The 27569-nt window shown below is 34.2% G+C and overlaps 2 protein-coding genes across 2 annotated transcripts in view; one reads left to right on the top strand and one right to left on the bottom strand.

Moving 5' to 3' along the window:
• Positions 1 to 8224, top strand: part of RCBTB1 (RCC1 and BTB domain containing protein 1) — a 53972-nt gene extending 45748 nt beyond the window's left edge. Inside the window, exons 10-12 of the mRNA XM_051987356.1 lie at positions 832 to 983; positions 1487 to 1617; positions 8045 to 8224. Coding sequence (XP_051843316.1) covers positions 832 to 983; positions 1487 to 1617; positions 8045 to 8185 — 424 coding nt within the window. The 3' untranslated portion in view covers positions 8186 to 8224. The remainder of the gene's footprint in view (positions 1 to 831; positions 984 to 1486; positions 1618 to 8044) is intronic.
• A 15474-nt stretch (positions 8225 to 23698) lies between these two features.
• The window catches only part of SETDB2 (SET domain bifurcated histone lysine methyltransferase 2), a 105112-nt gene continuing 101241 nt past the window's right edge, over positions 23699 to 27569 (bottom strand). The window contains exons 21-22 of the mRNA XM_051990716.1: positions 26016 to 26087; positions 23699 to 24952 (exon numbers count right to left, since the gene is read on the bottom strand). Of these exons, the coding sequence (XP_051846676.1) occupies positions 24840 to 24952; positions 26016 to 26087 (185 nt within the window). The 3' untranslated portion in view covers positions 23699 to 24839. The remainder of the gene's footprint in view (positions 24953 to 26015; positions 26088 to 27569) is intronic.

Genomic DNA, 27569 nt, shown 5'->3' with positions numbered 1-27569 from the left:
TTTCACTTCTTTTCTTGTTACCCAGCATTCTATTTATTGATTTAATTAAGATCCTCCTATAGCTCATTGACTCACCTTTCACTTAAAAATTTACAATCCTTTTTCGGTTGTTATTCAATTATTTTCAAATTGTCTGACACTTAATGATTTTTTTGGGGGGGGCCGGGAGTGAAATTTGCTCCTTATATTTCAAATATAGCTTCCTTTTAAAATCATACTCTAGTCTCCAGTATATAATTTTACTTTCTTTAGTCATAGAACAATTATATATAAATTAGTTGACGCTAATCTTGCAGCTCTTCAAAATGGTTGATAAAGGTTTTATCAACCTTGAAACTGTTCTTTTACATTCATAGTTTTCCTTTTTCTGCCTCTTTAATAGAACATAATATTTCCATAGAAATGAAGCATCATTTTACATCATTCACAAACTGAATTGAGTAGCTAGATTTGCATCTGAAAGCCATTTTTCCTTATTCAAATATATTAATAGTTAGGTTCTTTTTCTTTTAGATATCAAAATATTCATAACAACAGCAGTAATATTTTTATCTGTTGTTAGTTAATATAAATCTTTTTCTTTATACAAAAATTTCTTTTTCTTCCCTTTTTATAATTTAACTGAAATATATGAAAAGGGTTTTAAAGGGACAGAGCATCTTACACAGGGATGCCAAGACGGATGGCTGGGTGAGATGTGAAGCTAAGTCAAGACTCATAACTGAAAAGGAAAAGCTTTAACGATATTTTTCATGTTTTGTGTATGATTGCCTTCCCCGTTCCCTTTTCTTGGTTGGTTAATTTTGTTTTTTTTTTTTGTTTTGTTTTTAGATGTGAACATTTTCGAACTATGTTCCAGTCTTACTGGAATGAAGACATGAAAGAGGTGATAGAAATAGACCAGTTTTCTTATCCAGTGTATCGTGCCTTTCTTCAGTACCTTTATACAGATACAGTTGACTTGCCACCTGAAGATGCTATTGGTATGTCATCTGTGTTTGGCCTATCTAAATTGTATGTTAAAGAAATACTTTCTTGTGGGTATTTTATAGCCTTGAGATAGGTAAAACTTAAGATTGAAGATTTCTTTTAAAGACATTAGTTTTTTGGAATTGTTGATGTAATTGATGCTGTTAAACACTGGATTAATGGTTATATTTAAATATAGATATGGGCTTATTTATTCTACAGTCCAAAATAGTTCATTCACATTTGAAACGACTATAGGAAGTGTGAGGTTTAGGGAAGGAATATCTGAAACCTTATAAACAAAAGGAGAAAAATATTTCTAGTTTGAGAGAAACTGTTTAGTTTGTTTGAGGCACAGAGGTAGGAAAAGGATTGCAGGAGTGTTATATGTATAAGAAAATAAAGAAAAAGCCACCCTTTGAAAAATCATGCTGACTTGCCTCTGTTCAATTAAAAAATAAAATAATTGCATGGATTTAGGTGGACTTGATTAATTCTTCCCTGCCTTTCATTTTAGGTCTTTTGGATTTGGCTACATCTTACTGTGAAAATAGATTGAAAAAACTTTGTCAGCACATCATCAAGCGAGGGATTACTGTGGAGAATGCCTTTTCGTTGCTCTCTGCTGCAGTCAGATACGATGCAGAGGTAACCTCACAGGGAACCCTGAGCACCTAGTGTGGCAGCTGGTGTGTTTTCCCCTTCTTTTGTTCTCTATGGGACTGAGAAGCATGATGGGGCAGCCTCATTTTAGTTGTAGGGTCAGAAAAATTTAGTTGAAGGAATCTTCAACTGCTGACTAGCAAGTAAATTCAACCTAGCTTCATCATGACATGAATAGTTTTGATTTGCCCTTTAGAATTAATTTATTTAGAATATTTTCCATCTGCTTTCATTTTTAACCAAAAAGAGAATAACAAATAGTGACCTACTACAATCATTGTAACTATCCAATAGATTGAGGCACAAAATATCAAGCCTAAGCAAATTAAAGGATAGTGTATTTCAGATCCAAGGTCTGCTTCTGGTATAACATGCTAGATCACCCCTGACCAAAGCATGAGCTCTATTTGTGAATATGTTTTTCTGCTTAAAAAAAAAAAAAGAACTTTATCACTGTCTAATGACTGACTTTTTTTTTTAATTTGCTGTGAATCCCTTTTTAGGCTTTGTAGCAGACAGACTCCTATGTTATATTGGTTGTTTATAATGAGAGAAAACTAAAAATAGTTATCTGGAAGATGAAATGGTTTTCTTTTGTAAAACTTAAAAGTATTTTTTAAAAAATCACTTTTGTGCAGCTGTTTTTCCGTATATTTGCAGTCATAGCATGGTGGAGCTAAAAGGGACTTAACAAATCATTTAAGTCAACTCATTTTACAAAAGAGATAGCTAGGGGCCAGAGAAATATGACTTGCCTAATGTTTTACAGCTCATTAAGCCAAGCCCTAAGGAATATACATTGAATATGAAAATTGATCCATTCTTCATTATATTTAGAAGCAGTTGAGTTTTGACATAAATGGAATGCTGACTTTTATGAAAAAGCTGCATGGGATAATTCTAAAGATAATGTGGCTAGAAACATATAGCAGAAGGGAAATTACACATTTGACATCTTTGCCAATATTGTCCCCTGTATTTTTGAAACATTATTATATTTAGGTTTTATTCTTTTTGTATTGTTTTATAAGTATTTTGATGTTTTGGTATGGCTGACTTTCAAGTCCTAAAGTGGTTGGAGTCACCACCAAATCCAGTAGTTTTCCATTTAAAAAAATAATAAAGCATTGACTAGAATGCCTTAAGTAGTATTTCTTTTATTCAGTATTCACTATGCAAAATTCAGTCATTTTACCAAAAAGTAACCTATTTATTATGTATGTACGTTCATTGTATGACAGGCCTTTGCTGACTCAGTAAAACTTAATTTTAAAATTCTTCACCTATTCAACTTTGATACAGGTCTCTCTCCCTGTCTTCTTTTTTTGGAGGGTGAGGAGGTAGAACATCAAAAGGTTTAACATGGCAGAAAGAAAGAGCCTGAACACCTAGTGTATTTATATTTTTATTTCCATAAAGTTATTGCTGCTGCTCTTTTAAACAGTTGTTGAGATAATTTTGAAGTAAATGTGTGCAGATAAAATCAGTGTGACATATTGAAGTGAGTTCTTATGCTGTAGGCTCTTCACTGCCTAAATTCTTCAGCATAGATGGAACTATTAAAAATAGATTCATAAGAACCTTTATATTTGGCAACCTTTTTTTTTTTAAAGAGCAAAACACATCCTCTAAGGTCTTAATCATCATGGTAAATCTATAAGCACTGTTTTAAAAAACAATATTTTTTTTTGCTTTTTATCATCAAGGAGCTTTGGGATTTTATTTTATATTTTATTACATTTTAAATATATGAGAGAGTTAGATAATAGATATAAGAATATAGAACATCTGTTCATTTCTCTAGCTTCCGTATACTATTGCTATATTAGGCAGAATCTCTACTTATTTTTCTTTTTAAGAATTTATTCTTTAAGGAATATGGGATTTTAGTTCTAGAGCTGGAAAAGGCCTCAGAGGCCAAGTAGTTCAATATCTTATTTTACAGATAAGGAAAGAAACTCCCAGGGAGGCGATGTGACTTGTCCAAGGTCTTGCAAGTAGTGAGAATCAGGTGGGATTTAAGTCTACGTCCTCTGAGTCCAGAGCCAGTGTTTGGTTTTTGCTTGTTCCATGGTATCTCTACAGGTTTTGCTTTCAGTAAAAAGAAGGAAATAGAAGAGTTTATTCAGAGATGTTGAGTGGTTTTTTTCCTTTGGGATCTAGGTATTGAGAAATCTTGCCCTTGACCTGGTGGTCCAGCTTTTTTTTTAACAGTCTCTCAAAGATCTAGGTGACTGTTTTCACAAAACCATTTTGATTTACTATGTCTCTATATGGGAGATAAAAAAGAGACTCACTTTCTTAACTCCACAAAAAAAGAGTCACTAGGGACTGAAAATTCTTTTGCTCTTATTATGTCTAATGCTTTGGAAGGAATTAGAGTTGCAGGTTTTCCCTGCATATTTAAAAAATATAGCCAGCCACTCCACCAAGTTGTCGGTGGACAAAGGATACTAACAGTATGCTTGTCCACATATGATATATTACACAGCTATTACACATGTGGTTTTTCCAAGCCATTGCCAAGGTACTTTCATGTTAATAGTCTTAATAATCAGTTGTTTTGGTTGTAGATATAAGGGGAAAAGGATTCAGGACTGAGATCAAAGTGCACTGAGGTCATGTTACAAGTTATTCAATGGGAGACCATTGTTTTTAGCATTAGGGACTGAAATATTGTGCAAAGATAGTTTTTCTTTTATGATCCAAAATACCTTTAGTAATTTAGGAAATGAAATTATGCTGTAGACATGGTGAAAACAGAGTAATGTCCAAATTATTTGACAGTATGAAGAATTTTGTTTTACCGTCTTTGGATTTGAAATAAAGTTCTAGATTATGTCAAGAGTATATTTTAAATAAAAGCTTTTTAGCCCTCTCCTCAATATCTGGAAATCACCTAGGAAATTGTTATCTAGGAAATCTAAAATAGCTTTTCCAACTTCTCATGTACTGCTCTGGACACTTGAAAGTAACAAATGAATTGATTTTATCTATTTGACTTAGCTGTTTTATAACACTTTCTACTGTGGTATTCAGTTTAAGATTAGTTTGTATTTCCTAAAGTATCAGAAGAGCTAATAATAATATGAGCTCAATAATAATAAATAAAGTTGTCAAGAGCTAAAAAGGAGTCCATGTCATGTATTCTGAGAACAGTGTTATTAGTTAATAACAAGATCCCATTATGGCTTCTCCTTTCTCCTCACTTTAAAAAAATCATGTTGCAGGTTATAAAAATGCATCAACTTTTATTTTAAACCTTCAAAAAATCCCAGATGAACAAGATTTCCTTGTCCTTGGAACTATAAGTATGATACTTGTGAAATTCATGGAGGGTTTATATATTGTTGTGCCTTATCAAAAGCAGGTTCCCTTGTTTGGGTAGCAGTACCTTGTTAAAACAAGAGGGAAGATCTGTTCATTTCTAGATTTAAAGGAAAAGATGATGCTTGTAAATAAGGAACCATCTTCACTGCCATCATCCCGACTCTCTATCTCCTTTCCCCTCTCCCCTTGCCTCCAAAGAAGAGATTATGCCTCCAGAAGAAAGATATTTATCTCATTCCTTGATGTCAGTGGCAAATAGGCTTAATAGGGAATGGTACATCCTTTGTTCTGCCTAAGCCACAAGCCAAAAGGATGTGCTATTCTAAATATACCAGCTTAGTCCACTTTCTATCTCTGAGGTATTATATTCTTTTTCTTTAATAGTAGTGTAAGTTACCCTAATCATGAATCTCCAAAATAAAATAAAATTTTGGGGGAATTAAAATCCAGATTTTTGTAATTCTGCAGTACATGTGCTAAAAACTTTTTTTCTTAAATTCCAGAATACAGAAAACCTGCCAATTCAGATGAACAGGCAGGGTGGGGTGAGGAGGAAAGAGGGTAGCAAAAAGGACAAAGCTAGTATGAACTATTTAATACTTTAAAATGCAGACAAAGATGAGGCTTTAAAAAAAAGGTCACTAAATATAAAGGTTCTTATGAATCTATTTTTAAGAATTCCATTCTGTGTGGAAGAATTTGAGATTATTCTTTCAAGTAGGAGAAGCTGTCTGCCTGAAAAAGTTTAGTCTGTTAATTTGCTTGGCAGTTTTTTTTTTTCTTTCTTTCTTTCTTTTTTTAAATAATGGGAGGCTTTTATCCACATGGTCATGAATTCTCAATCAGTGCAATTTGAGTTGATGAGGGTTTTACTGAACTAGATATTCAGCTTTCTCTCTCTTTTTATCATTGGAAATTACGCAACTCAGACATAGCATTTTGAAAAAGAAATCCATCGCTTAAAAAATGACAAAGTTTGGAAAATAGCTTTAAAATTCACGAGTGATTGAGGAGAACTACCACATTTGGCGCTTAATCCATGGATTATAAGTCTGTCTGGAGAAACTCGCTTTCTATTTATGTGAGTCTATTTCCATTCCTATTTCTATTTATGTGGGGGAGGGCAACAGTCTCTCCTTGGAATGTGATTCCAAACAGCATGTTCTACGTCTTTGGGAATCTTTCTTTGGGTGCTCTCATCGACTCCCTGATTCAACTGTCCTTCCCATACAGACAACTCCAAAGTATCCAAGGGCATTCTGCACTTTCATCCACTCATTTCTTTGTGAGTTCCTATGATTTCAGTGGTATAGGGCACTCCTTTTGAGAAAGTTTGCCAATGTAGATCAGTGGCTCATTTACAACTGGAGAATATTTTAGGATTACCCTCACTAGAAGTTAATGGATTTGCTCAGGGTCACATAGCCAACACTGAGCAGAGGCTGGACTTGAACCCTGTTCTTTTGGACTCCAAGGAAATCTTCGCAGCTCTCTACTATTATGATTCCCTTTGTTGGCTTTTTACAGAACTATTTTTTTTCTGTATTGGTTTATGGGTGTTGTTTTTCTGTAGACAGAGAATGTATGTCATATAGTTTAGTTCTTAATCCAGCTTAATAATACATGCTGCTTGGCTTTGTATTCAGCTGCACAATAACAATCAAATTATAAATTTATATTTCAATCCCTTGGATCCAAAGTCTTCCTATTAACATATGAGTAATTCTGGGCCAAAGTGCATTTGGTTTAGAAAAACCTGGCTTCAGACATTACTGAGCTAATACAAATAAGAATTTAGGGGACAAAAATAGCTGGCACTATTTAAATTTTGGAGGCTGTATTTACTGGGTAGGTTTCTGTGGTAAATGTTTTATTTTATCTATCAGCTAGGTCAGAGTGACCCTTTGTAGATATTTGCCTGCAGGACTCTCGGGGAAAAGGAGAGATATTCAGTATTTATTTCTTCAGCTCAGGACGATTTCTCTGTATTATGGAGAAGTCTGAAAAATCAGAGGAGAGCTATGAAAATCTGTAGATAATCCAAATATTTTCCTCTTAAAAGAAACTCAAGTTTAGTGATATCCTGGGTTACGGGATAGTACAGTTTTTGTGTATTAGCTGTGTAAGATAAACAGTGGTTATCTGATGATTTGGAACACAGATTTGTAGTGTATTGTGGGTTTTTGTTCTTTGCATGCATGCCTGGATTCTGTTTTTTACAGGGCTCCTTTTTTTTTTTAAGTTGAAAGATTCCACCTTATAAGTCATGGTACCATGGATCTAGGCTGAAAGGGAGGTCAGTGATTTAGTCCTGTCCCCTAATTTTATGATATGGAAACTGAGAAATTTTGGTACCTTACCCAAAGTCATCTAAATAAGAGATTTAAGAAGCAGGATTCTAGGTCCATTGCTTATCATAAAGTATAATCTCCTTTGAGATAATTCCTCTGAAATGTCCTATGGTAATTACTACTTATCTGACAGCTACAATTTTCCTATAAGTGTGTTACTGTTTTTACTGACTTGGATAAAATAATTTTAAGTCTCACTTTTTTTTTTTTTTTAAACAATTGATAGTCCTGGGAGCTTTGTTTTTTGAGCTTTAAGAAAACTTAAAGCTTCTTCATTTAGGGGTATCTGAAAGCAAAAATTACTTAGGTACATAATACAATTTTAACCATTTTCTCCAGAATGCTTTTTTACTAATTGTGTATTTTCTCCATTCCTTTCTTAGTAAAAACTAAAATCTCTCTTCATTTATCTTCTTTGTTCTCTTGATTAAGGAAAAACTTGAGTGCCTTTCCCAATTTGATTGTCCTTTTGATAACTGAGGAGAAAATATTTATTCAGTGTGTTTTCTCTGACAGTTTTTCCTCAACAAAATACATCAAAGAAACCATCTTTTTAAATAAAATAGTGTGCTGCATTTTCTCTCCCTTCTTTTGTCATCTGTTTTTGGTTCCTTGTGTGCCTACGTATTTTAAAATAAGTTTCTGGCCTTTTTTGGGGAGGTAAGGGAGGAAAAATAGTTCAACTAAAGCTAATAAAAAGGCCTCTTGTTTTTATTTTTGTGTGTGTCTAGGATTTAGAAGAATTCTGCTTTAAGTTTTGCGTCAATCATTTGACAGAAGTTACACAGACTGCAGCATTTTGGCAAATGGATGGCCCTCTACTAAAGGAATTCATTGCTAAGGCCAGTAAATGTGGAGCCTTTAAGAACTGAACCATATGGCTGTGAGTTGTGTGTGTGTGAGTGTGTGTGTGTGTGTGTGTGTGTGTGTGTGTGTGTGTGTGTGTGTGTCTGTTTGTTCTCCAGGGCATCATTGCTGATATGCCCAGTGTGTGCCCTACAGGCTAATGTAATTCTGCAGGTAAAAACAGACATACAGAGAAGTCTCTGCATAGAAACTCATGAAGAATGTACTATTTTCTCTCTACCCTTTCGACCAGTTCCTGTTGCCAGACTTGCACGTTTTTAAGAGTGACTTTTTCTCACATTTTGACTGGAACATTGGGAAGGGCTAAAAAATAGCTGTTGCTTCAGTTCCAAAGAGAACCCATGCCTGAAGAATGGAAGTTTAGAGCTAGGAAACCACTTGTTTGGTTTACCGATCATTAATTAACCTTTTGGTGCCAGGCTTGGAGATGTTTCACAAAATGTTAGAATTTTTCACTAATACAGGATCTCTGAATTCATTTAACTCCTGTGGGTTAACAGGTAACATATCTTTGGTTGAGGTGCTGCACTATTTGTGAGTCCGGTGGAATTACTATGAAGGAACAATTTGGGTTGCTCAAGCTTTTGTGTCTATACCATCATATATTTGTTTTCCCTTTCTGGTATATGAAAAAAAATTTGTTTTTATAAATGCTTAAAGGAAACTATGCAGTCAGTATTCTACAAGACATATATAAAATGTAAACATATAAAGGTATATGACAATGATTTTTAAAGCTCTTAAGATTTAAACACAAAAGCATGGTAACTTTTGAGCTAACTTTGAAACGATGATGGGTGAGACTGCTTTTTGAAGGCAGGAGGTGTTAATTATATTATTAAATCTTCTACAAACTAGGGCTACTACCTTCCCCCTCCCTTGAGGGCCCTCTGTTTTTGGATAACATTTTTACCTTATTGAAGTGGTGCATATTTACACTTAATTGTTTTTAATTTCTAATGTAAATATGTGGACTTGTAAAGGAAAATAATTACATCCTATGTACTTTGAGAAATCCTCTTACTTTCCCAGCCACTAGGTATAATGATTAATTTTCCTCATCAGTTCAGTAAACATATAGCTAGGTGCATGGCCTCAGGTAAGGGGCCCCCAGTTAAAGAACATTAAGCCTCCTGGGAATGTGAGCATTCTGGACTGCATCAGGTGAGAAGAAGCAGTTCTTGAGAACTAGTTATCTTGAAAGACTTAATGTAATTTTTCCTTTATCTGGCCCAAATCCTCTTGCCATTTGTCAAATTAAATTATGAACTCAGACACATTCTATGGATTTCTCACCCACTATTGCCTCATATGTAGGATTTTTTTAATGTAGCATTTTATTTAAGTAGGTGTAGTGTTAGGACAGATAAGAAATCTGCTGAATGGACATATCTATATCTATCTATCTATATATCTATATATATATATATCATTGTTCATTGCCTTTAAAAAGGGAACTTTTTTTTTTTTTTTTACTTCCAATCTTCTTATAGGACTTTGTTTCCAAAGTTGTACCAAGCTCTCTTGTTCTGTTTGTTAAGTTGGAAGTTTTTTGGTTAGGAGGAAAGAAATGAAGCAAAGTTTTCCTCTTTAATAGAGCCCCAGGATTTTGGAGATAGACATAAGTTAATCTTCACTCAAACAGTGGTTTCATATTTGGCTATAGCTGCTATTTTTAGCAATTGTCAGTTAATTTTAAAAGTGAGGCCAACAAGTTAGTATTCAGTGGCATGTTAAATAAGTACAAAAATAGACACTCAGACTTCCCTTGCTTGACCATGCATATGAGCTTTTGTTGCAAATTACTAGAGCCCATGAATTTTTAGGTAAGAATCAACTGTGCAATATGATGGGGGTTTTCTTACTAGATTGAGAAATGTACACTAATTTATTGATCACCAGTACTATAGTAGACAGTATATGTAATAGGTGTCATTATTCAGTGGGTTTACAATCTGAGTATCTACTACAGACAATAGTTCTTCAAACAAAATTGTTTATTATCTTTAAATAAGAACTGGGTTTCTTGTATTAAATTAGAATAATGAGAATTTTTTCTCATTATTCTGATTTGGTATATATAAATGGATGAAAGTGAAATAAAAAGTCAAAATTGCTGAGTGCCTCATTAAATCACTGAATCGGGGGGTGGGTTAGGGGAGAATGTGGAGAGATTAGGGCTAGTGAGTCCTTGGAGAGTCCTCCAAGTATCTTCTCCCCTCTTTAAATATTGCCACAGTGGTGATGAACTTTGTCATTGATCCCAGTAGGAAACAAAAAAGCCTTTAAATAAAGGAATTGATTTTTGCAACTGCTATGAAAATAGAAACCAAAGTGTTCACATTTCTTAAAGCAGCCATAAGTGTATTCTTGAACTTCTTAGTGAAGTGATATTTGATACAGTAAGTAGTATATAGGTGGTATTTCATTTATGTAATGTTTAGGATGTCATATTAATAAAGCAATCTGTTAAAATGGGTGTGTGGCGTTTTTAATGTTGTGATCCACAGGTAAGAATATAAGCTGCCTCCACTGGGACTTCTGGATTCAGTCATGGTGCTCCAGCCCCTGAATTTTTTCTAGTTGTGAAAATTCCCAATATTGAGTTATGCCTGTGGACAGAGCAACAGACGCAGTGTCCTGGGATGCACTAGAATGGCTGGAGCTGAATGAAATTAGACTAAGCTTCCTGGAGGAGATGGTTGTATGGATGAGAAGACTTTCCCACCAGAACAAGCATGTGAGGGATGGCCTGAGCAGTGCTTCAGAGAGATGAGATCCTCCCTGTACAGAGTTCATTTGACATCCCCAAGTCATCGTGATTGGAGAGGAGAGTTCAAATTCTCCCCTTCCCCCAACTTTCTCACAGCCAGACTCTCAGGACAAGCTGTCTGCTTGTGGCCTCCACTTTGCATCCTTCCCTTTTCCATCCAGCCTGTGTCCCTGTTTTGTGATCGGATTGCTCTCTCCATGGTTCCAGAAGCCCCGATTCTTACAGCACTGAAGTCTGCTGATCAGTGCTCTGCAGTATTTGTGGTACTACTCTGTCCTGGCTCTCCTGGCCCTCCTTAGTCTCCTTTGTTACATCGTCATCACACGCATCTTGCTCTTTGTGTGAGCAAGCCAAGGTTCTCTCTTTAGCAGGAGTTTTAAACCTGGGCTTCATGATTTTTTTTTTTTTGTTTTAAAAATATTTTTCTAATTGCATTTTTACATAATCGGTTTTCTTTGTGATCCTAATGCTTTATTTTGTTCATTTTAAAACATTTCAAAACATCCCAAGAAGGGATCCATAAGGCCCTTCCCAAAAGGATTTGGGTCCAAGACACAAAAAAGACTTAACTCATTGCACTACAGCTTCTCTTCATGATCTTATCCACTCATTTAGATGCAGCTTTCATCTCTAGGCAAGTGACTTCCAGATCTGAAGCCTTCTTTCTCCTTATTACCAGCCCCCCTCACATCCCTGGCCACCTACTGTGCGTCTCCACTGGGATGTCTCATGGGGCTCTCAAATTCAGAATCCATCATCTTTCCCCTTCAATCCAGGTTTCCTGCTGCCTTATTTCTGTCATCCAACCACGCAGGTTCTCAATCTAAGAATCATCCTTAACACGCACTCTCATTTCTCATAGCCAGTTATTTGTGAGGTCTTGATGGTTCTACCACCACAGCAGCTCTTGCTTTATCCTTATACACTCACACCACAATTACACAGAAGTCAGGCCTTCTGTGACTTTTTGCACTTGTCTCCTGATGGAGCTGCCTACCTTTTTTTTCCTTTTTAGTCATCCTACATACAATTCCTCAGTTATAAGCTGAAGCTAGTCATCCTGTGCTTGAAAAGTTTCAGTGGCTCTCTCTTCCCACTCAGATTGAATACAAACTTCTCCATCTGACCATTAGAACCCTTAGAACTCGCTGCCAGTTTTATTGCATAGTCTTCCCTCTCCCTGACTACTCTCTATCCAAGATATTCCATCTCACCGCCCCCGTAAGGTTGAACAAATCATTCCTCAAGGTTGAAATGCACTCTTTCCACACTACTGCCTTTCTTCAAGTGTCACCTCCTGCAAGAAATTCTCATTATTGATACTCTTCCCCCCAAATGATTTTGTATTTCTTTTTATATATGTTTCACATTTACTTGTTTTGTATAGATATTTTTCCAGTAAGCTTTTGGAAAGCTTCCAGGAGCATAAGTTCTCCTTCATTTTTATCCTTATCTCCCCAGTATATGTTGCACAGGGCCTGGCCTATATAATGGGTACTTTTAATAAGTGATGGCTAAATTGAGTGGATACCTAGCTGGGAAGAAGTCTACATCAAAAAGACCCAATTTCCTATCTCCCTCCTCCTTTCTCCCTAGGATATTAAATTAGTATCCTAGACAGATACTAGTATATGATCCTAGACACATAATTTAATTTCTGCCTACCTCAGTTTCCTTCTCTGTAAGAGATGAATCTGATAAGTGTTCCAGGATTATTGTGAGAATAAAATGTGATATTTTTAAAGTGCTTTGCAAGTCTCAAAGAGCTATAGAAATAGAGCTCTTTGTTGTAATGGTTGTAGGACATTGGATGAGGGGGTAGAAGACTTGGATCACTGGTTCTGCTGCAAATTGTAGTACCTCAAACATGTCAGTCACTATTGTTTCTGGGCCTCCATTTTTTTCTTTTGCAAAATAAGTGGGTCAGACTATGAGAATGAACTGCACATTAAAAAACCTGGGGCCCACTAACAGATTTCAGGAGGGTTATAAACGTAGATGGAGGAAAAAGTTATATCTTTTTTTTTTTCAGTATGATTATTTATCTTAGGCTACATTTTTAATTTTGTATATTTAAAAACATTCTGAGAAAAGAATTCATAGTATAGAAGTTAACCCCTGGACTTTTTTTTTTCTAAAGTACTATTGGCTTCTCTCAAACCATTCTCCATGAATGATTGCTATCACCACACAAGCAGTTTTCAGAATCTAAAGCAATGCATTAAAAACATCACATACTCCTCTTTCAAACTGCTTTGCATATCACTAAGTCAACCGGTCTTTAAATAAACATCAAGCTTCTTAAAACAAAGATCGTTAGCAAACACAAACATTCCCTATACAAAAGACCAAAAGTGAGACTATATGTGAAACATCACTTCCTGCTAATATCTTTGGGGATATATTAAACACAATAAAATAAAACTGTCCTATTTCTACCCCTTCTAAACTTAACCTGTGGGTTTTTTTAATGTGTTTTTTTCCCAGTACTCCTTTTTTTCATTTTTATTACTACTTCCTAAAAAGTGTAGTCTAGAAAGATAATGAACTCATTGGCCCCATCTGAAAATGTGTATCTTAATTAAGCCTTAAAGACCAAATAAGAGAAATATGGGCAGCTAGATGGTTCAGTGGATAGAGCACTAATCCTGAAGTCAGGAGGGCCCGAGTTCAAGTGTGACTTCAGACCTTAACACTTACTGGCTGTGACCTTAAGCAAGTCATTTACCTCAATTACCTCACCAAAAAAATAAAAGGAATAAAAAATCTTGGTGCTAATTTTTTTTCAAGAAATCAAAAATCAAAACTGTCCATTTCTATTAGCATTAGAGAGCAAAGTGAAGACAAAAAGATCTGAAAAAAAATCCTTAAAGGAAAGTCCCAAAAATGCCATTGCCAAAATCCGGAGTTCCTACATCTGAGAAAAAATACTATAAAATCCAGAAATAAACAGTTCAAAAACCAAAGAACCATAGTCAGGTTCACATAAGATCTGCATGTTCCACTAAAAATGAAAGACCTTGGGATGTAATATTCTAAAAGGCAAATAATCTTAGAAAATGAAGTATCATCTTACTGGGGAAGCAAATGGACTTTTAAATGGAATAGAGGATTTTCAAGCATTTGTAATAAAAAGACTAAGGTTGAATAGACACTGAAAGCCCAGAAAAGTAAATTTACTCAAGTAATTAGAAGAGGCTGAATGACATAAAATACTGACATTCTAATAGGGGAAAATACTTGCCTATTCAAAGCTTTAATGTTTTCGAAGGGTACTGAGGTAGTAGTTAAATAAGAAAAACAAGATTTGGGGTGGTGGATTGATTCTGTTTGGAGTCTCTGGAGAGAAGAGAGAAAAGGGATGGAAGAAGAAATACAATGATAGCAAAAAGGACGAAAACAGTAGTGGAACTTGCTATTTCTCAGAATTGGAGGCTGAGAAAAGAATTTGAAAACATGGAGAAAGGGCTAGAGCAAGGGGGCACCAGGTAAACCTCATTCAATTGTAGTGGGCAAAGGAACACAGTTATAGAAATACATCAAATGGACAGAGCAGAAAAGGAGCATGAAAAAGCATTAGGGAGAGATTAAAAGCAAATTTTATTATCCTTAAGTGGAAGAAGAGAGATTTTAAAAGGAAAAAAAAGGGCTTGCCATTCATTGGAGGATGGCAGGAAACAAATTGTGTTATGTGACTATAACAGAATACTATTGTATCATAATTCTGAAAGGCATTTTAAGAGAATCCTAGATTGTAAGAATTTTTTTAAATTTTAATGGTTGTAAGAATTGAGGAAAAATAAAGGAACCCACCCAAAATAACTTGTACAAGGACATATTATAAAGAAAAATAACTTTGGGAAGCTTAAAAACTCAGATCAAAATCATGACTGATTGTATTTCCCAGGGGATTTATAGATGAAGCATCCTACCCACATCCTGAGAAATCAGACTCTGAAGATACAGAAGAACAACTATGTTTTAGACATAACCATAGTGTGAATTAGTTTTGTTTGGTTTGTTAGGAGTTTTTCCTTCATTTTCATTAAGAGGAGGTAGGGTAAACAATAAGGATTTTTTAAAAAGGACTTACTGTAACTTTTTTCCTTTGTAAATCAGAGAATCAAAGAAAGCACAGAGATAAGTAAAACAATTTTGAAAGTAACTTGAAAAACATAATATACTTGTTTTTAAAAAACATGCCATGATGTATGAGTTTGTTCTTTGTATATCCTGCTATGTATATGAAAATGTGGGTTTTTTTGTTTAATTTTCAACACAAAAAATGTATGTCTGTGGCTCTTATTCCATCTCTTTTGCCAAATGGTGGGAGACATGATTTATCATTATTAGGCTTCTGAAGAATCATGATTAGTCATAATGTTGATCAAAAGTTTTATAACTTTAAAGTTCCTTTATATTATTTTGGTCATCAGGTAAATTATTTTCATGATTTCACTTGATTCAAACAAATCTTAGTTTTTTCTGAATCAATCATTCATATAGTCTTTTTAAAAAATAGCTTTTTATTTTCAAAATATATGCAAAGGTAGTTTTCAACATTCACTCTTCATAAATTCTTAAAGCACAGCAATATTATTTTATTTTCACATGCCTCAGTTTGTTAAGCAGTTGCCCACTCAATGAACACTCATTTTGTTTCCTATTTTATTGCTACTGCAAAAAAAATGCTACTATAAATATTATTGCACAAGAGTTTCTTACCTGTTCTTGAGAATCAAATAAACTAATATACAAAACATTTTTGGCCTTTAAAATCTTATATAAATGCTAGTTTTAATTAGCTATTATTTGACTTCATTGCGTTATATCCCCTGTAATACTAGTACTAAACAAAGTATTAGACAAAGATCCCAAAGAGTAATTCTTTCAACTTTTTCAGATGGCCCCAAGCTCTCTTCTAGTGCGATAGCAGATAACATCAAGGGCAACTATACTATTTTTCATAGGTACTAGAGTGAGGAGATTAACTCATCCACTTTTTATCATATATCTCATGTACATCCCATGTATATCCCTTACTTTATTGAGCCTTCTATACCTTTAGGCTATAACCAAGTCTTCCAAATTTTTTTCCCAAATTTCCTTTTAGTCTCAATGAAACTTCATTGCTCCCTAGAAACTTAGAACTCTAATGTTATCTTCTGATGACAAAGAACTTTAAAGGTTCAGAGTATATATGGAAACAAAATTAATTTTTCTGTTCACATACTTCTGCCCCCATCAAACAAAATATGTTGACATATAAAATCGCTTCCAACATATGCAGTCTAGAAGTAAGAATTATGTATGTGCTACCCAGCTAAAGGTGAAACTACTAACAAAGTTTTGTATGTTTGCTTGTCATGGGACAATGTAAAATATAAAGTGCAAAATATAAAATATTCAATAAAACATTTGTTTGATACCTCTTAAACACTTATCATGCTATATATTGAATTATGGAATAGGTATTCAGAAATATAAGAATGTCTCTTGGAGAATCCAAGAATGCTTCAATGGGGAAATGTTTTCTGCAGGAAAAGAAGGAAAGAAATTATAATAAGTGGATGATCATAAATATCCACTTGGGTTCAATTGTCAGCAATATCTGCCAACAAAAATGGGCAGAAATCTGAATTTCCTAGACTTCTCAAAGAAATATGGTAACAATTAAAACTAAGATAGACTGAAGGCACAGAGTTTCCAGCACAATTTATTAGGAAAGTACAGATTTACTAATAAGTAGGATCTCGGCTTCCACAACAAAGCTAAGACCTCAGATAAGGGACGGAACTCTTTTATAGTTTTGGTGAGTACATGAAATAGAAAGCCTAAAAACCTAGAAGGAAGAAAATGTGTTTGGCTGGAAGTTTGGGAATGAGGACTAAGAAATGTTTATTGTTTGAGTGTTTGCATCTGCAAAGATAGAGATAGCAAACCAGACCTCACTGGATAACAAAGCAGACATCCTTGAAGGATAGCTTGGTGGTATAAAGATATAAAATAGACTCCCTACACCTGCTTTCTTCAAGGGTAACAAATTTCCTTGACATAAGAATAAAACTGATTAATAAGAGAACTGGATTTCTAAATTTAACTCATTACTGGCAAGCTCAATTTTGAATTATGTTCAAAGACCGAACCATGAGTTAGGTAGGCAGTTACAGAACAAAATCAATCAACTCTTAAGTAGGATCAATTAAAGACAGGATTAATCTGATTGTTTTCTTTCCCCCCTTTGATCAGTGGTGTCTCTCATATCACTAATCTATAAAGTAATTCTATTAAGATTTTTTTTAACATGGCCATTATTAGTAGTGCACACTAACAAGTTTCTGATGTAAGTTCAAAACAGGCAATTAATTAACAGACAACACAGCAATTAATGCAAAGTCTGAAGAGGATTGTAAGAGGGCCATAAATGATCAATTAACAAGAGTGGATAACAGATCATTTCCCTGCAACCAAGTGAACCAAGAGGAAAGATTACACCCAGGGTCACCTGAGGGAGGTAGTGTTTCTGCTATAGCTTGTTGGATCTTAATATAGGCTTGTCAAGATTTATACTAATTAATTGAACAAGATTAATCAGACATAGCATAATAAATATCTAAATAATAAATCCATTTATATTTATCTAATAAATATATATTTATTTATAATAAAAATATTTAAATCATGAACTAATTTTAGTGGGGATATTTATGTCACCATTGTAACCAAGCAATCTCAACAAAGATACCAAAGTAGTACAGTAATGATCATCAGTATTACCTAACATCAAGTTGCCTTGTAGCTTAGTAAATTATTCCAAATATCCATTTATTTTATTAATTAAAAAGTGAAATACAAAATAGAAAAAGAAAAAATTACCATTTATACAGCAAGACATAAGAGAGGATTCAGAATATAAAGTAATACATTTCCATTTCAAAAAATACTATTTAATAAACACTACACATTATGTTCAGAGCTGTCCATCTGGACTTTTCTTTGTAGATTTTCTTTTGTTTTCTGCAGCCCACTTTTCACTTTATTCTTTTTTTCCCCTTCTCCCCAAGGCTACAAGTTAAATATGCATAAACATATCACACATATATATTTTACATATACATGCATGCACATTACATGTATACATCCTTAGCTATTTATAATAATTCACACATGCATTCATATGTACTTATGTAAAACCATACTATATTTGTCCCCTATTTCTCTCAAGATAGATAATATTTGCCTTCATAAGTCTAAATTTCTATATTTTTTAACTCCACCAATTCATCATTTACTACACCACAGCAATATTTCATCCTTTACTATTTAGTTGTTTTAAGTAGTCTAAAAAGATATTAATATGGTTGACATGCAGTGTAGTTTCCCATTTTTCTCTTTTTTAACCTTATTTTAGCTTTAATTTTGTCTGAAATCATAATTACTAAAACCTGATTTTTTTAATCTAATAAATCCTACTCTGATATTTATTTCATTTTGTGTGCATCTCTCTGCTTTACTTCTACCCACTACTTTGCTCTTTAATTACTTAACTTCCAAGGATCCCTTCCTTATCCCCTCCTTTCCCCTTGTCCTCCTTGTTTCTATCTGAATTTAGAAAACTTTTATAGTAGTTTAAATATGTGTTCCCAATGTCCATTTAATTAACACATTTCATCTTGGATCCCAGATATCCTATTCATCCTTAGTCTCTGGAAACAATTTTTCTTGGACATTCTGAAATAGGTCTCATTCTCCAGACAGTTCTAGTTCTCTTCAGTAAATTTGCTTCTCCGGTTCTAAATCACTTGCAAAGAATATAGGCAATTCTGCTAAAAACTGCCAGTTATGATACTCAGCACAATTTAGTATAGCCTCTTAAATTTTACTTTTCTAATAGCTAGTTCATATGGTGGAAACTAGTTCAAACCTTATGGTTCTAATCCTATAACAATACAGTCATAAAAAGAACATCAAATTAGGAACCCATAGTTCACTTGAAGCTTCAGAGAATTTAAATTTTTGCATTTCACTTGCCATTTCTTTATCTAAACTTGATATAGACACAGCCAATATAGGCTGAAGGAAGAACCTTAAAAAGAGGGTTTAATTTGTAAAATGAATTAAAGATTTAAAATAACATATATAATCATCTGATCTTGTTGCTCTTCCAACATTTTCCACTGCAGCTAATTCCTCTCTTAGAAGGATCAATTGCTGTTAAAGATCTAGTCCTCTGCATGAATACCTAGTTACCAGCAAGTAATAACAAACCGATGATTTCATTTCTAAGTTCAGTGGCTACACAAATGAATTTATTTCACAGATGCTAAGGTTTTGTTGTTGTGCGGTGGTATTTAAGTCATGTCAAACTCTTTGTGACACTCTTTGGGCCTTACTCTTGCCAAGATCGAATTTGGAAACAAAACAAAAACAAAAACAATTTCCTAGGGACAGACATTCACTGATAGCAGTTCACAGATGTCACTCCCATTGAACTGCTGGCATTTTTTCTTAAGTTTGGTGAAACACTGGCTTAATTACACAAATGTAACATTTGCCAGGCCTCATGAATACTCAAATTCACTCAACATGTTTTTCTTTTCTTTTCTGACTCCCACACATAATTATTTTTCTTCCCTTTTTAAAACATGCAGTTAAATGGATAGGAATTTCATTTTTTGACAAGTTGTTCAAAATCTACTCCAATTAATATCCATGTCTGAATTGGGGAGTCCAATGCAATTTACAGCAAAATTTCTGATGCCTAAATTTACCAATTAGATTTTTTTTTTCCTAAATTAATTGCATAATTTTTGTCCAGATTGCAAGAAAAAGCATTGAGGTAGAGCTCTAAGCCAGGAGCACTTTATTAATGGCTCCATGGCCCCTTCTAATGAAGTGGACTTCATGATTTGAGATACTCCCTTTTTCCAGGGCCTTAGTTTTATGGTGCTTGAGACTCAGAACATACAGATGAAGCAAACTAAAAATACAAAATTTCATTGGTTAGTTGGCTTTGATCATCCAGGAGGAACAATACAAAATAAAATCCTATGGCTGACAAATGAGCTGTTAGACAGAACTTTCAGAAGGCCCTACAGAGCTGACAAGCAGACCCATTTATTGGGCTGATAAACAGATGTCAAAACATCTACATGGGCTGATGGGTCAATAGGCCAGCAAACAAGTGTCATTTATTGGCCTAATATTCATGGCCATCTCCCCATATTGGGCAATAGAGGGATGATGAGGGATGTAAGGAAAACAAAAATAGCTGGAGGACCTTTCATGTCATTGAGTCACCTTGGACTCACTAGGCTTGGTCACCATAACAAGGCAAAAATCAAAGATGAAAGTTTTTTCCCTATCATCTTAAAATTAAGGAAATTAATTCATAATTTGCAATTCATAGTCCAGAGGCCTAATACAATACTATCCCTATGGAATCAAATCAAACTGATCAATATTGTTAGAATAAAATTGGGGTATTAGTATCATCTGTCACACTTTGTATTCAATTAGATATTTTAATAAAATTTATTTACTTTTGGTTGTTCCCTGATTTGCACAAACTTTTCTCTCTTTAGGGGGTGGGGTGGGAGTGGGGGAGTCAGGATACAGCTATTTAAAAAAACAAGCTACAACTATTTTTTCCCCATTCTGGAATTTCACTAATTATTTTTTCTTTATTCAGTAAAATTACTTTCCTCTTGCACATAAAACAACATATCTATCACTTTCCAGGGGACAAGTGATAAAAGGTCCATGTAACATTCACAGTTGTATTCTTAATTTCCTTAAAACAAATTCTAAAGAATTTTAACCCCAAACTCACTACAATATTTTAGCATTTATAAAAATCCTAAATTTTGGAAATTCACAAGAGAATTTACATTTTTAGTTACAACCTCAGTTTCTTATTACTTTTGTTATTGTTCAGTCATGTCTAACTCTGTGACTCCATTTAGGGTTTTCTTGGAAAATATATTAGATTTGCACTATTGATCAGAGAAATGCAAACTAAGACAACTCTGAGACACCACTACACATTGCTCAGATTGGCTAAGATGAAGGGAAAGATAATGGCAAATGCTGGAGGGGATGTAGGAAAAGTGGGATACTGATACATTATTGGTGTTGTGAACAGATCCAACCATTCTGGAGAACAATTTGGAATTGTGCTCAAAAATTTATCCAACTGTGCATACCCTTTGATCTGGCAGTGTTTCAACTGGGCTTATATTCCAAAGAGATCTTAAAGGAGGGAAAGGGACCTGTATGTGCACAAATGTTTGTGGCAGCCCTGTTTGTAGTGGCAAGAAACTGGAAACTGAATGGATGCTCATCAACTGGAGAATGGCTGAATAAATTATGGCATATGAATGTTATGGAATATTATTGTTCTGTAAGAAATGACCAGCAGGATAATTTCAGAAAGGCCTGGAGAGACTTACATGAACTGATGCTGAGGGAAATGAGCAGGACCTGGAGATCATTATACACAGCAACAAGAAGACTATACAATGATCAATTCTGATGGACATGGCTCTCTTCAACAATGAGATAATTCAAACCAGTTCCAATTGTTCAGTGATGAAGAGAATCATCTAAATCCAGAGAGAGAACTATGGGAAATGAGTGGGGACCACAGCATAGCATTTCCATTCTCTCTATTACTGTTTGCTTGAATTTTTGTTTTCCTTCTCAGGTTTTTTCTTTCTAGATCCTATTTTTCTTGTGCAGCAAAATAACTGTATAAATATATTGGATTTTACATATAATTTAACATATTTAACATGTATTGGACTACCTGCCATCTAGGGGAGGAGATGGAGAGAACAAAGGATAAATTTGGAACAGAAGATTTTGCAAGGGTCAATGTTGAAAAAGTTACCTATGCATATGTTTTGTAAACAAAAAATATATAATAATTTTTAAAAATTTTAAAAAGAAAATAGATTTGTTTAGCATTTTCTTCTCTAGCTCATTTTACTGATGGGGAAATTGAGGGAAATAGGGTTAAATGACTTTCCCATTGTCACACAGCAAGGAAGTGTCTAAGGCCTGATTTAAATTCAGGAAGATGAGTCTTCCTAAGTCTAGGCCTGACTCTATCCTCTGTATCACCCAGCTGCCCTCTAATTAGTGTTTAATATCATAAAGTTATATAGTCTGAGGGAAAAGATTCCCTTTTTTTCCCTGACTTTATCTCTCCCAAAATTTGGCCAGACCTTAGAAATGTAAAGAAAAGAGGGAACTTTCTGAACACTTAGAAAACTCCTCAGAAAGGTTTATATTCTTTTTCCCACGAAAAAGTTAATTCACAAGACACAGAAAAGTTTTTTCCAGCCAGTTTTTTCCTTCTAAAAATTTTCTAAAAGCAGTCTCAATAGAGCATTTTGGAACTATGTCCAAAGGGCTATCAAACTGCATATCCCAAAGAGATTGTAAAAGAGGGAAAGGGCCCCACATGTGAAAGAATGTTTGTGGCAAGAAACTGGAAACTGAATGGATGCCCATCAGTTGGAGAATGGCTATGAATGTTGTGGAATATGATTGTTCTATAAAAAACCACCAGCAGGATGATTTTAGAAAGGCCCAGTTTGAGTGAAATGAGCAGAAGAAGGAGAACATTGTACATGGCAACAAGAAGATTATGTGATGATCAATTCTGATGGATGTTCAATAATTCAGACCAGTTCCAATTGTTCAGTGATGAAGAGAACCAGAGAGAAGACAGTGGGAACTGAGTATGGATTACAACACAGCATTTTCACTCTTTTTGTTGTTATTTATTTGTCTTTTGTTTTCTTTCTCATTTTCTTTCCCTTTTGATCTAATTTTTTTTTTGTGTACCATAATAACTATGGAAATATGTATAGAAGAATTGCACGTTTAACCTATATTTGATTATTTGCTGTTTAGAGGGAGGAGAACAAAATTTGGAATTTGTATTTTGCAAGGATGAATTTTGAAAACTCTCTGCATATATTTTGAAAATAAAAAGCTATTATTTAAAAACAGTCTCGATAAAATGAGGGATTATCCCCACAAGACAGATAGAAAAACAATAGAGCTAGTGACAAAACTTCTTAAAAAATTTTTTTGTGCACAAATGAAAGACCCTTTGCAAATCAAATTTATAACATATATGTATATCTTTTTTACTAATAATTTTGATTTTTTCCCCTTTCTATCTGGTAAGATTTCTTTACTGGTTTGTTAATCACTTACCAGTTATGGTTATTGGTGACTGTGGGCCATACCACTTGTTATATTAATGGTTGCTAATTATGGGACTTCCCCAATCCCCTCTTCAAATAGGAAGTATCTCAGATTTTTTACTCCTTAATTTCCTGAAGAAGAGGTAGGCAGTTCCTAAGTGTTATAGTATTTACCTAAAGGGATATAAATGTCAATAATAAGGACTTCTGGCAGGAAGCCCTATGAGAAGGAAAACATTATCCAATGGTCTTAATGATATCTAGGATGATTATTATTGCTAAGTGTTGTCAGCAGTCACACTTTTGAACACAAACAGGACACAACAGAAACAAGCAAAGATATCCCCAGCATTGTGTGGGTTACCTTGGCTCAGCAAAGCTAGGACTGAGAGTTTCACTAGTCCTAGTGGAGTCTCATCTGAGCGCCCTTAAAGGAGAAATCCCTTCACCTGCCTCAGAGCTCAGTTTCCCTCCTCACTCCCTTTGTGGTAACAGGTACAATTAAGGCAGACTGAGGCACAGTGTTTCAAGCATGATCAATTTATTAGTAAAGCACAAGTTTACCAACAAATAGGATCTCCACTTCCCCTGCAAAGCTAAGACCTCAAATGAGCGGGGAGGAGGAAAGAGACAATTCTCTTTTATCATTTTGGAAAGTACGTTAAACAGGAAGCCTAGCATCCCAGATAGAAGAAAACGTGACTGGATAGAAGCTTGGGAATGGTCACAGCATTCCCCTCCTGTGACTAAGAAATGTTTGTTGTTTGAGTCTTTGCATCTGCAGGGACAGAGATAACAAGCCAGAGTTTTTTGGATGACAAATTGGACATCCTGGACACTTAGCTTAGTGATGTAAGAGACCAGACCAGACTCCCTGGGATCTACCTGCTTCCTTCAAAGGTAACATAGTTCTCTGACACAAGAACAGATCACTAATTAGTAGGAAATGAGTAATTAGTAGGAAAACTAGATCTGTAAATTGAGTCACCACAGGCCAGTGAACAATCATGACTTAGGCTGTTACAGGATAACATCATTTAACTGTAAGTGGAATTAATTAAAGGCAGCAAGGTGGTAAAGTAGGTAAGAGTGTTCCACCTGGAATCAGAAAGATCTGAATTCAAATCCAGACCCAGATCTTTATTAGCTGTGTGACTCTGGACAAGTCACTTAACTTCAGTTTGCCTCATTTTCCTCATCTGTAAAATGGCTGCTCCAGTATCTTTGCCAAGAAAACTCTAAATGGGGTTGGAGAAAAATGAAAGGTCTGAACAACAACTAAGGATCAATTTCTTTTTTTAAGTCACAGAATCAATATGAGTAGTTTTCATAATAAAAGCTATGACTTTTAAACCCATATAAAATAAACTCATATAAATGAGTAATCAATCAATCAAAATTAATATTAAGCACCTACAATGTGCCAGGCATTGTGCTAAGTGTTGAGAATACAAAAAGACAGAAGCCAATGACTGTTCACATCAAGTTCACAATCTAATGGGGAAGACTTACAAGAGAGGGTTCTACTTGGAATGGAGGGGAAAATCATTGAGAAGTCATAGTATAGGTACAAGCATTTTAATGAAATATTTTTTAAAAAATTATATATGTCCCCAATTTAAGACCCAGTAAGTTAAAAAGAAAGGTCAAGAACCAACTGAGGATTTAATGCTGTATATCTTCCTGAGGAGCAAACATGTTTTCTCTAATGACTTCTAGTACATCTATCTTCTTCTGCAAATGTTCCTGCTCATTTCGAAGTTCTGATATCCTAGTATCTATAGGGAGAAAAAATAAAATTATTTCAGATTCTTATTTTTTACAGCATGAAATATTGTGCCCTTGCTCACAAATCACTTCCAAATATATCTTAAATCATTTTAAAGATGTTAGATTAATTCAAAACATCAAAATTCTAATTTGTTTTATCCCAAGATTTCTTTATGAAACATGGTATTCTTATTGGGGAATGGAGGGTAGTTATTCATATCTTAAATGAAGCAGGGAATTTAGGTCTCACACACAAAAAAAGAATTAATAACTCGCCTGTTATCTCTCCCTACAAATATACTCACTTTTCATTTTCACTGCACAAGTCTATTTTTGGTTTAAACCTTGCCTGGACAGCAAATCCCTGTGAAGACTCCATCCATAATTATCACTCAGATTACTTCATGACAAAACATAAAATCAAATTTTATTGTAAGAAAATGCAGACCACTACCACCTATGATATAACTTAATAAGAATGTTTGCACTAATGCTCTATATCTCATGAAAATGCTTCAGAGATCTTTGGTGGTAAACTGGAGATCACCTTTGGTTTTATCTTTCTTCAGAGTGATCATTGTTACAATCCATCTTTACATGTTTTATAGTCCATGAGAATCACCCCAAATAAGGTAACAACTTTTCTCTAAGAGAGGATTATGAAGTTGCCTCTCCAAACATTAACATGAGATTACCTTTTGCAAAGTATTATTTTTTCATTCATTCATTCATTCATTCATTCATTCATTCATTCATTCACAGATCTAGAGAATCTTGCAAGGAAAAAAAAGGCATGTTTTGTGTTCAAAAAATGGTGAGGAGTTTCAATCTGCGATTTCAATGGTATAGAGAAATCTCAGAAGAGAACTCAAATTAGTATATGTTCTGCAACTTACAGGGAGAGGTGCCTGGGTAACTGAAAGGTTAGTGGTCATATGAATAGTTGCCAGAGAAGGAATTTGAACCCAGTTTTCCTTGACTGGGGGCCTTCTCTCTATTTACTCACTCTTTCCATTCCATAAATATTTTTATAAACTGCTATTGTTTATTTTATAATTCAAAAGTACATACCTGTAGATATTTTTCTCAATGATTTTCTAAATATGGCACAGTCAAAAAGTGATGTTGCAATTTCTTCTAACTCTGGGAGGGAAAAAGGGAGAAAGATTCATTTCAGTCAACTGTTTTCATGGGATCAGATCTTCATTAGTCAATGCTGTCATTAAGCACTTAACTATACTAGAAACACAAAATGATTGCCCTCCCTCAGTGAACTCACATTCAAACGGAGAAAACAACCCCATCAAAAACTCATCAAAATATATTCAAAGAAAACAAAATTACACACCTATGAATTTAGATTGCGTTAGAACAAATATAAAATAATACTGTGTTCCTTATCAGTGATTTAGCCACATGAAAAGAATAAACAAAATTTATTTGCTTTTTATAATTCTCATTCTTAGGAATAAGGGAATAATTTAATTTGACTGAAGTTTAGTGTTTATCTATCTGCACCTGTGATTATAAAGAGTTCATAACTTAGAATAGGATGCCCCAGATCTCTAGCAAAGAGTTATCAAATTAAGCTCCAATCTAGAAGTGAAAAATTATAAAATAACTCTTTTCAACAACCATTTTTTGTCAGTTGGAAAAACTTTGTTGTGATGATCTGAATTCTGAATTGGACAATAAAGAAAGAGGAATTTTTAGGGAGACAAAATTCTGCACAAATCAACTTGAAATATTTACCTGCTTTTCTTAACTGTCAGTTGAATGTTTTGTGATTGAATGCAGCTTGGAACGTACATAATTACATGTTTGCTAAATAAATTGTTATTGATATCTTTTTATATTGCTTATATTTTCCAGATAAGCCAATTCGTTGCTCCTTGCCAGAGAACCATTTCTTTCAATAAAATTAAAAGATGATGAAAAAAATAGTTCAACAAGACTAGCAACACTTTAAAAAAGTTTAACATCTGCAACATCCCACCCTCTACACACACACACACACACACAATCTGCAAAGAACATAATGACAAATTTTGAACAAATCTCTTTTTTTGAAAGAGATTTCATTATGATTTTATTAACCTCATTATTTAAAATAAGGTTTTATTGATATCTTTTTGTTTTCCTATTACTACCATTTCTCTTCATTATGATTTTATTAGCCTCATTATTTAAAATAAGGTTTTGTTGATATCTTTTTATTTTCCTATTACTACCATTTCTCAATGTATATTATATCTTGTGAATAAGATTTTCTCTGGAAAATGTAGAAGGCTTGCTTCTGTATATCATAAGACTGATATAACAGTTCAAGAATGTTGGATTTAGAGTCAAGATGTCTAGCTGTACACAATGCATTAGAACAAACATTTAGGAAGGGCTCACTAGATACAGAGACAATACATTAAGCATTTAAATAACTAAATACAAAGAAAAAAAACAGCCCTTGTCCTCAAGGAACTCCCACTCAATAAAACTAGGAATATCAAACTCCCACCCCAGACAATCAAATATGGTCTGAATCAGATTAAAATGTAATTTAAAAAAAATTAAAAAAAAATAATGTTAATTTGTGGTTTTCTAAGTCAATATGTGGCCAAGAAAGAGCGA

This window comes from Antechinus flavipes, chromosome 3 (assembly GCF_016432865.1).
Source record: "Antechinus flavipes isolate AdamAnt ecotype Samford, QLD, Australia chromosome 3, AdamAnt_v2, whole genome shotgun sequence".
Classification (NCBI taxonomy): Eukaryota; Metazoa; Chordata; class Mammalia; order Dasyuromorphia; family Dasyuridae; genus Antechinus; species Antechinus flavipes.
Note: the sequence above shows the minus strand (reverse complement) of the source record. Positions and strands in the feature narration are given on the sequence as shown.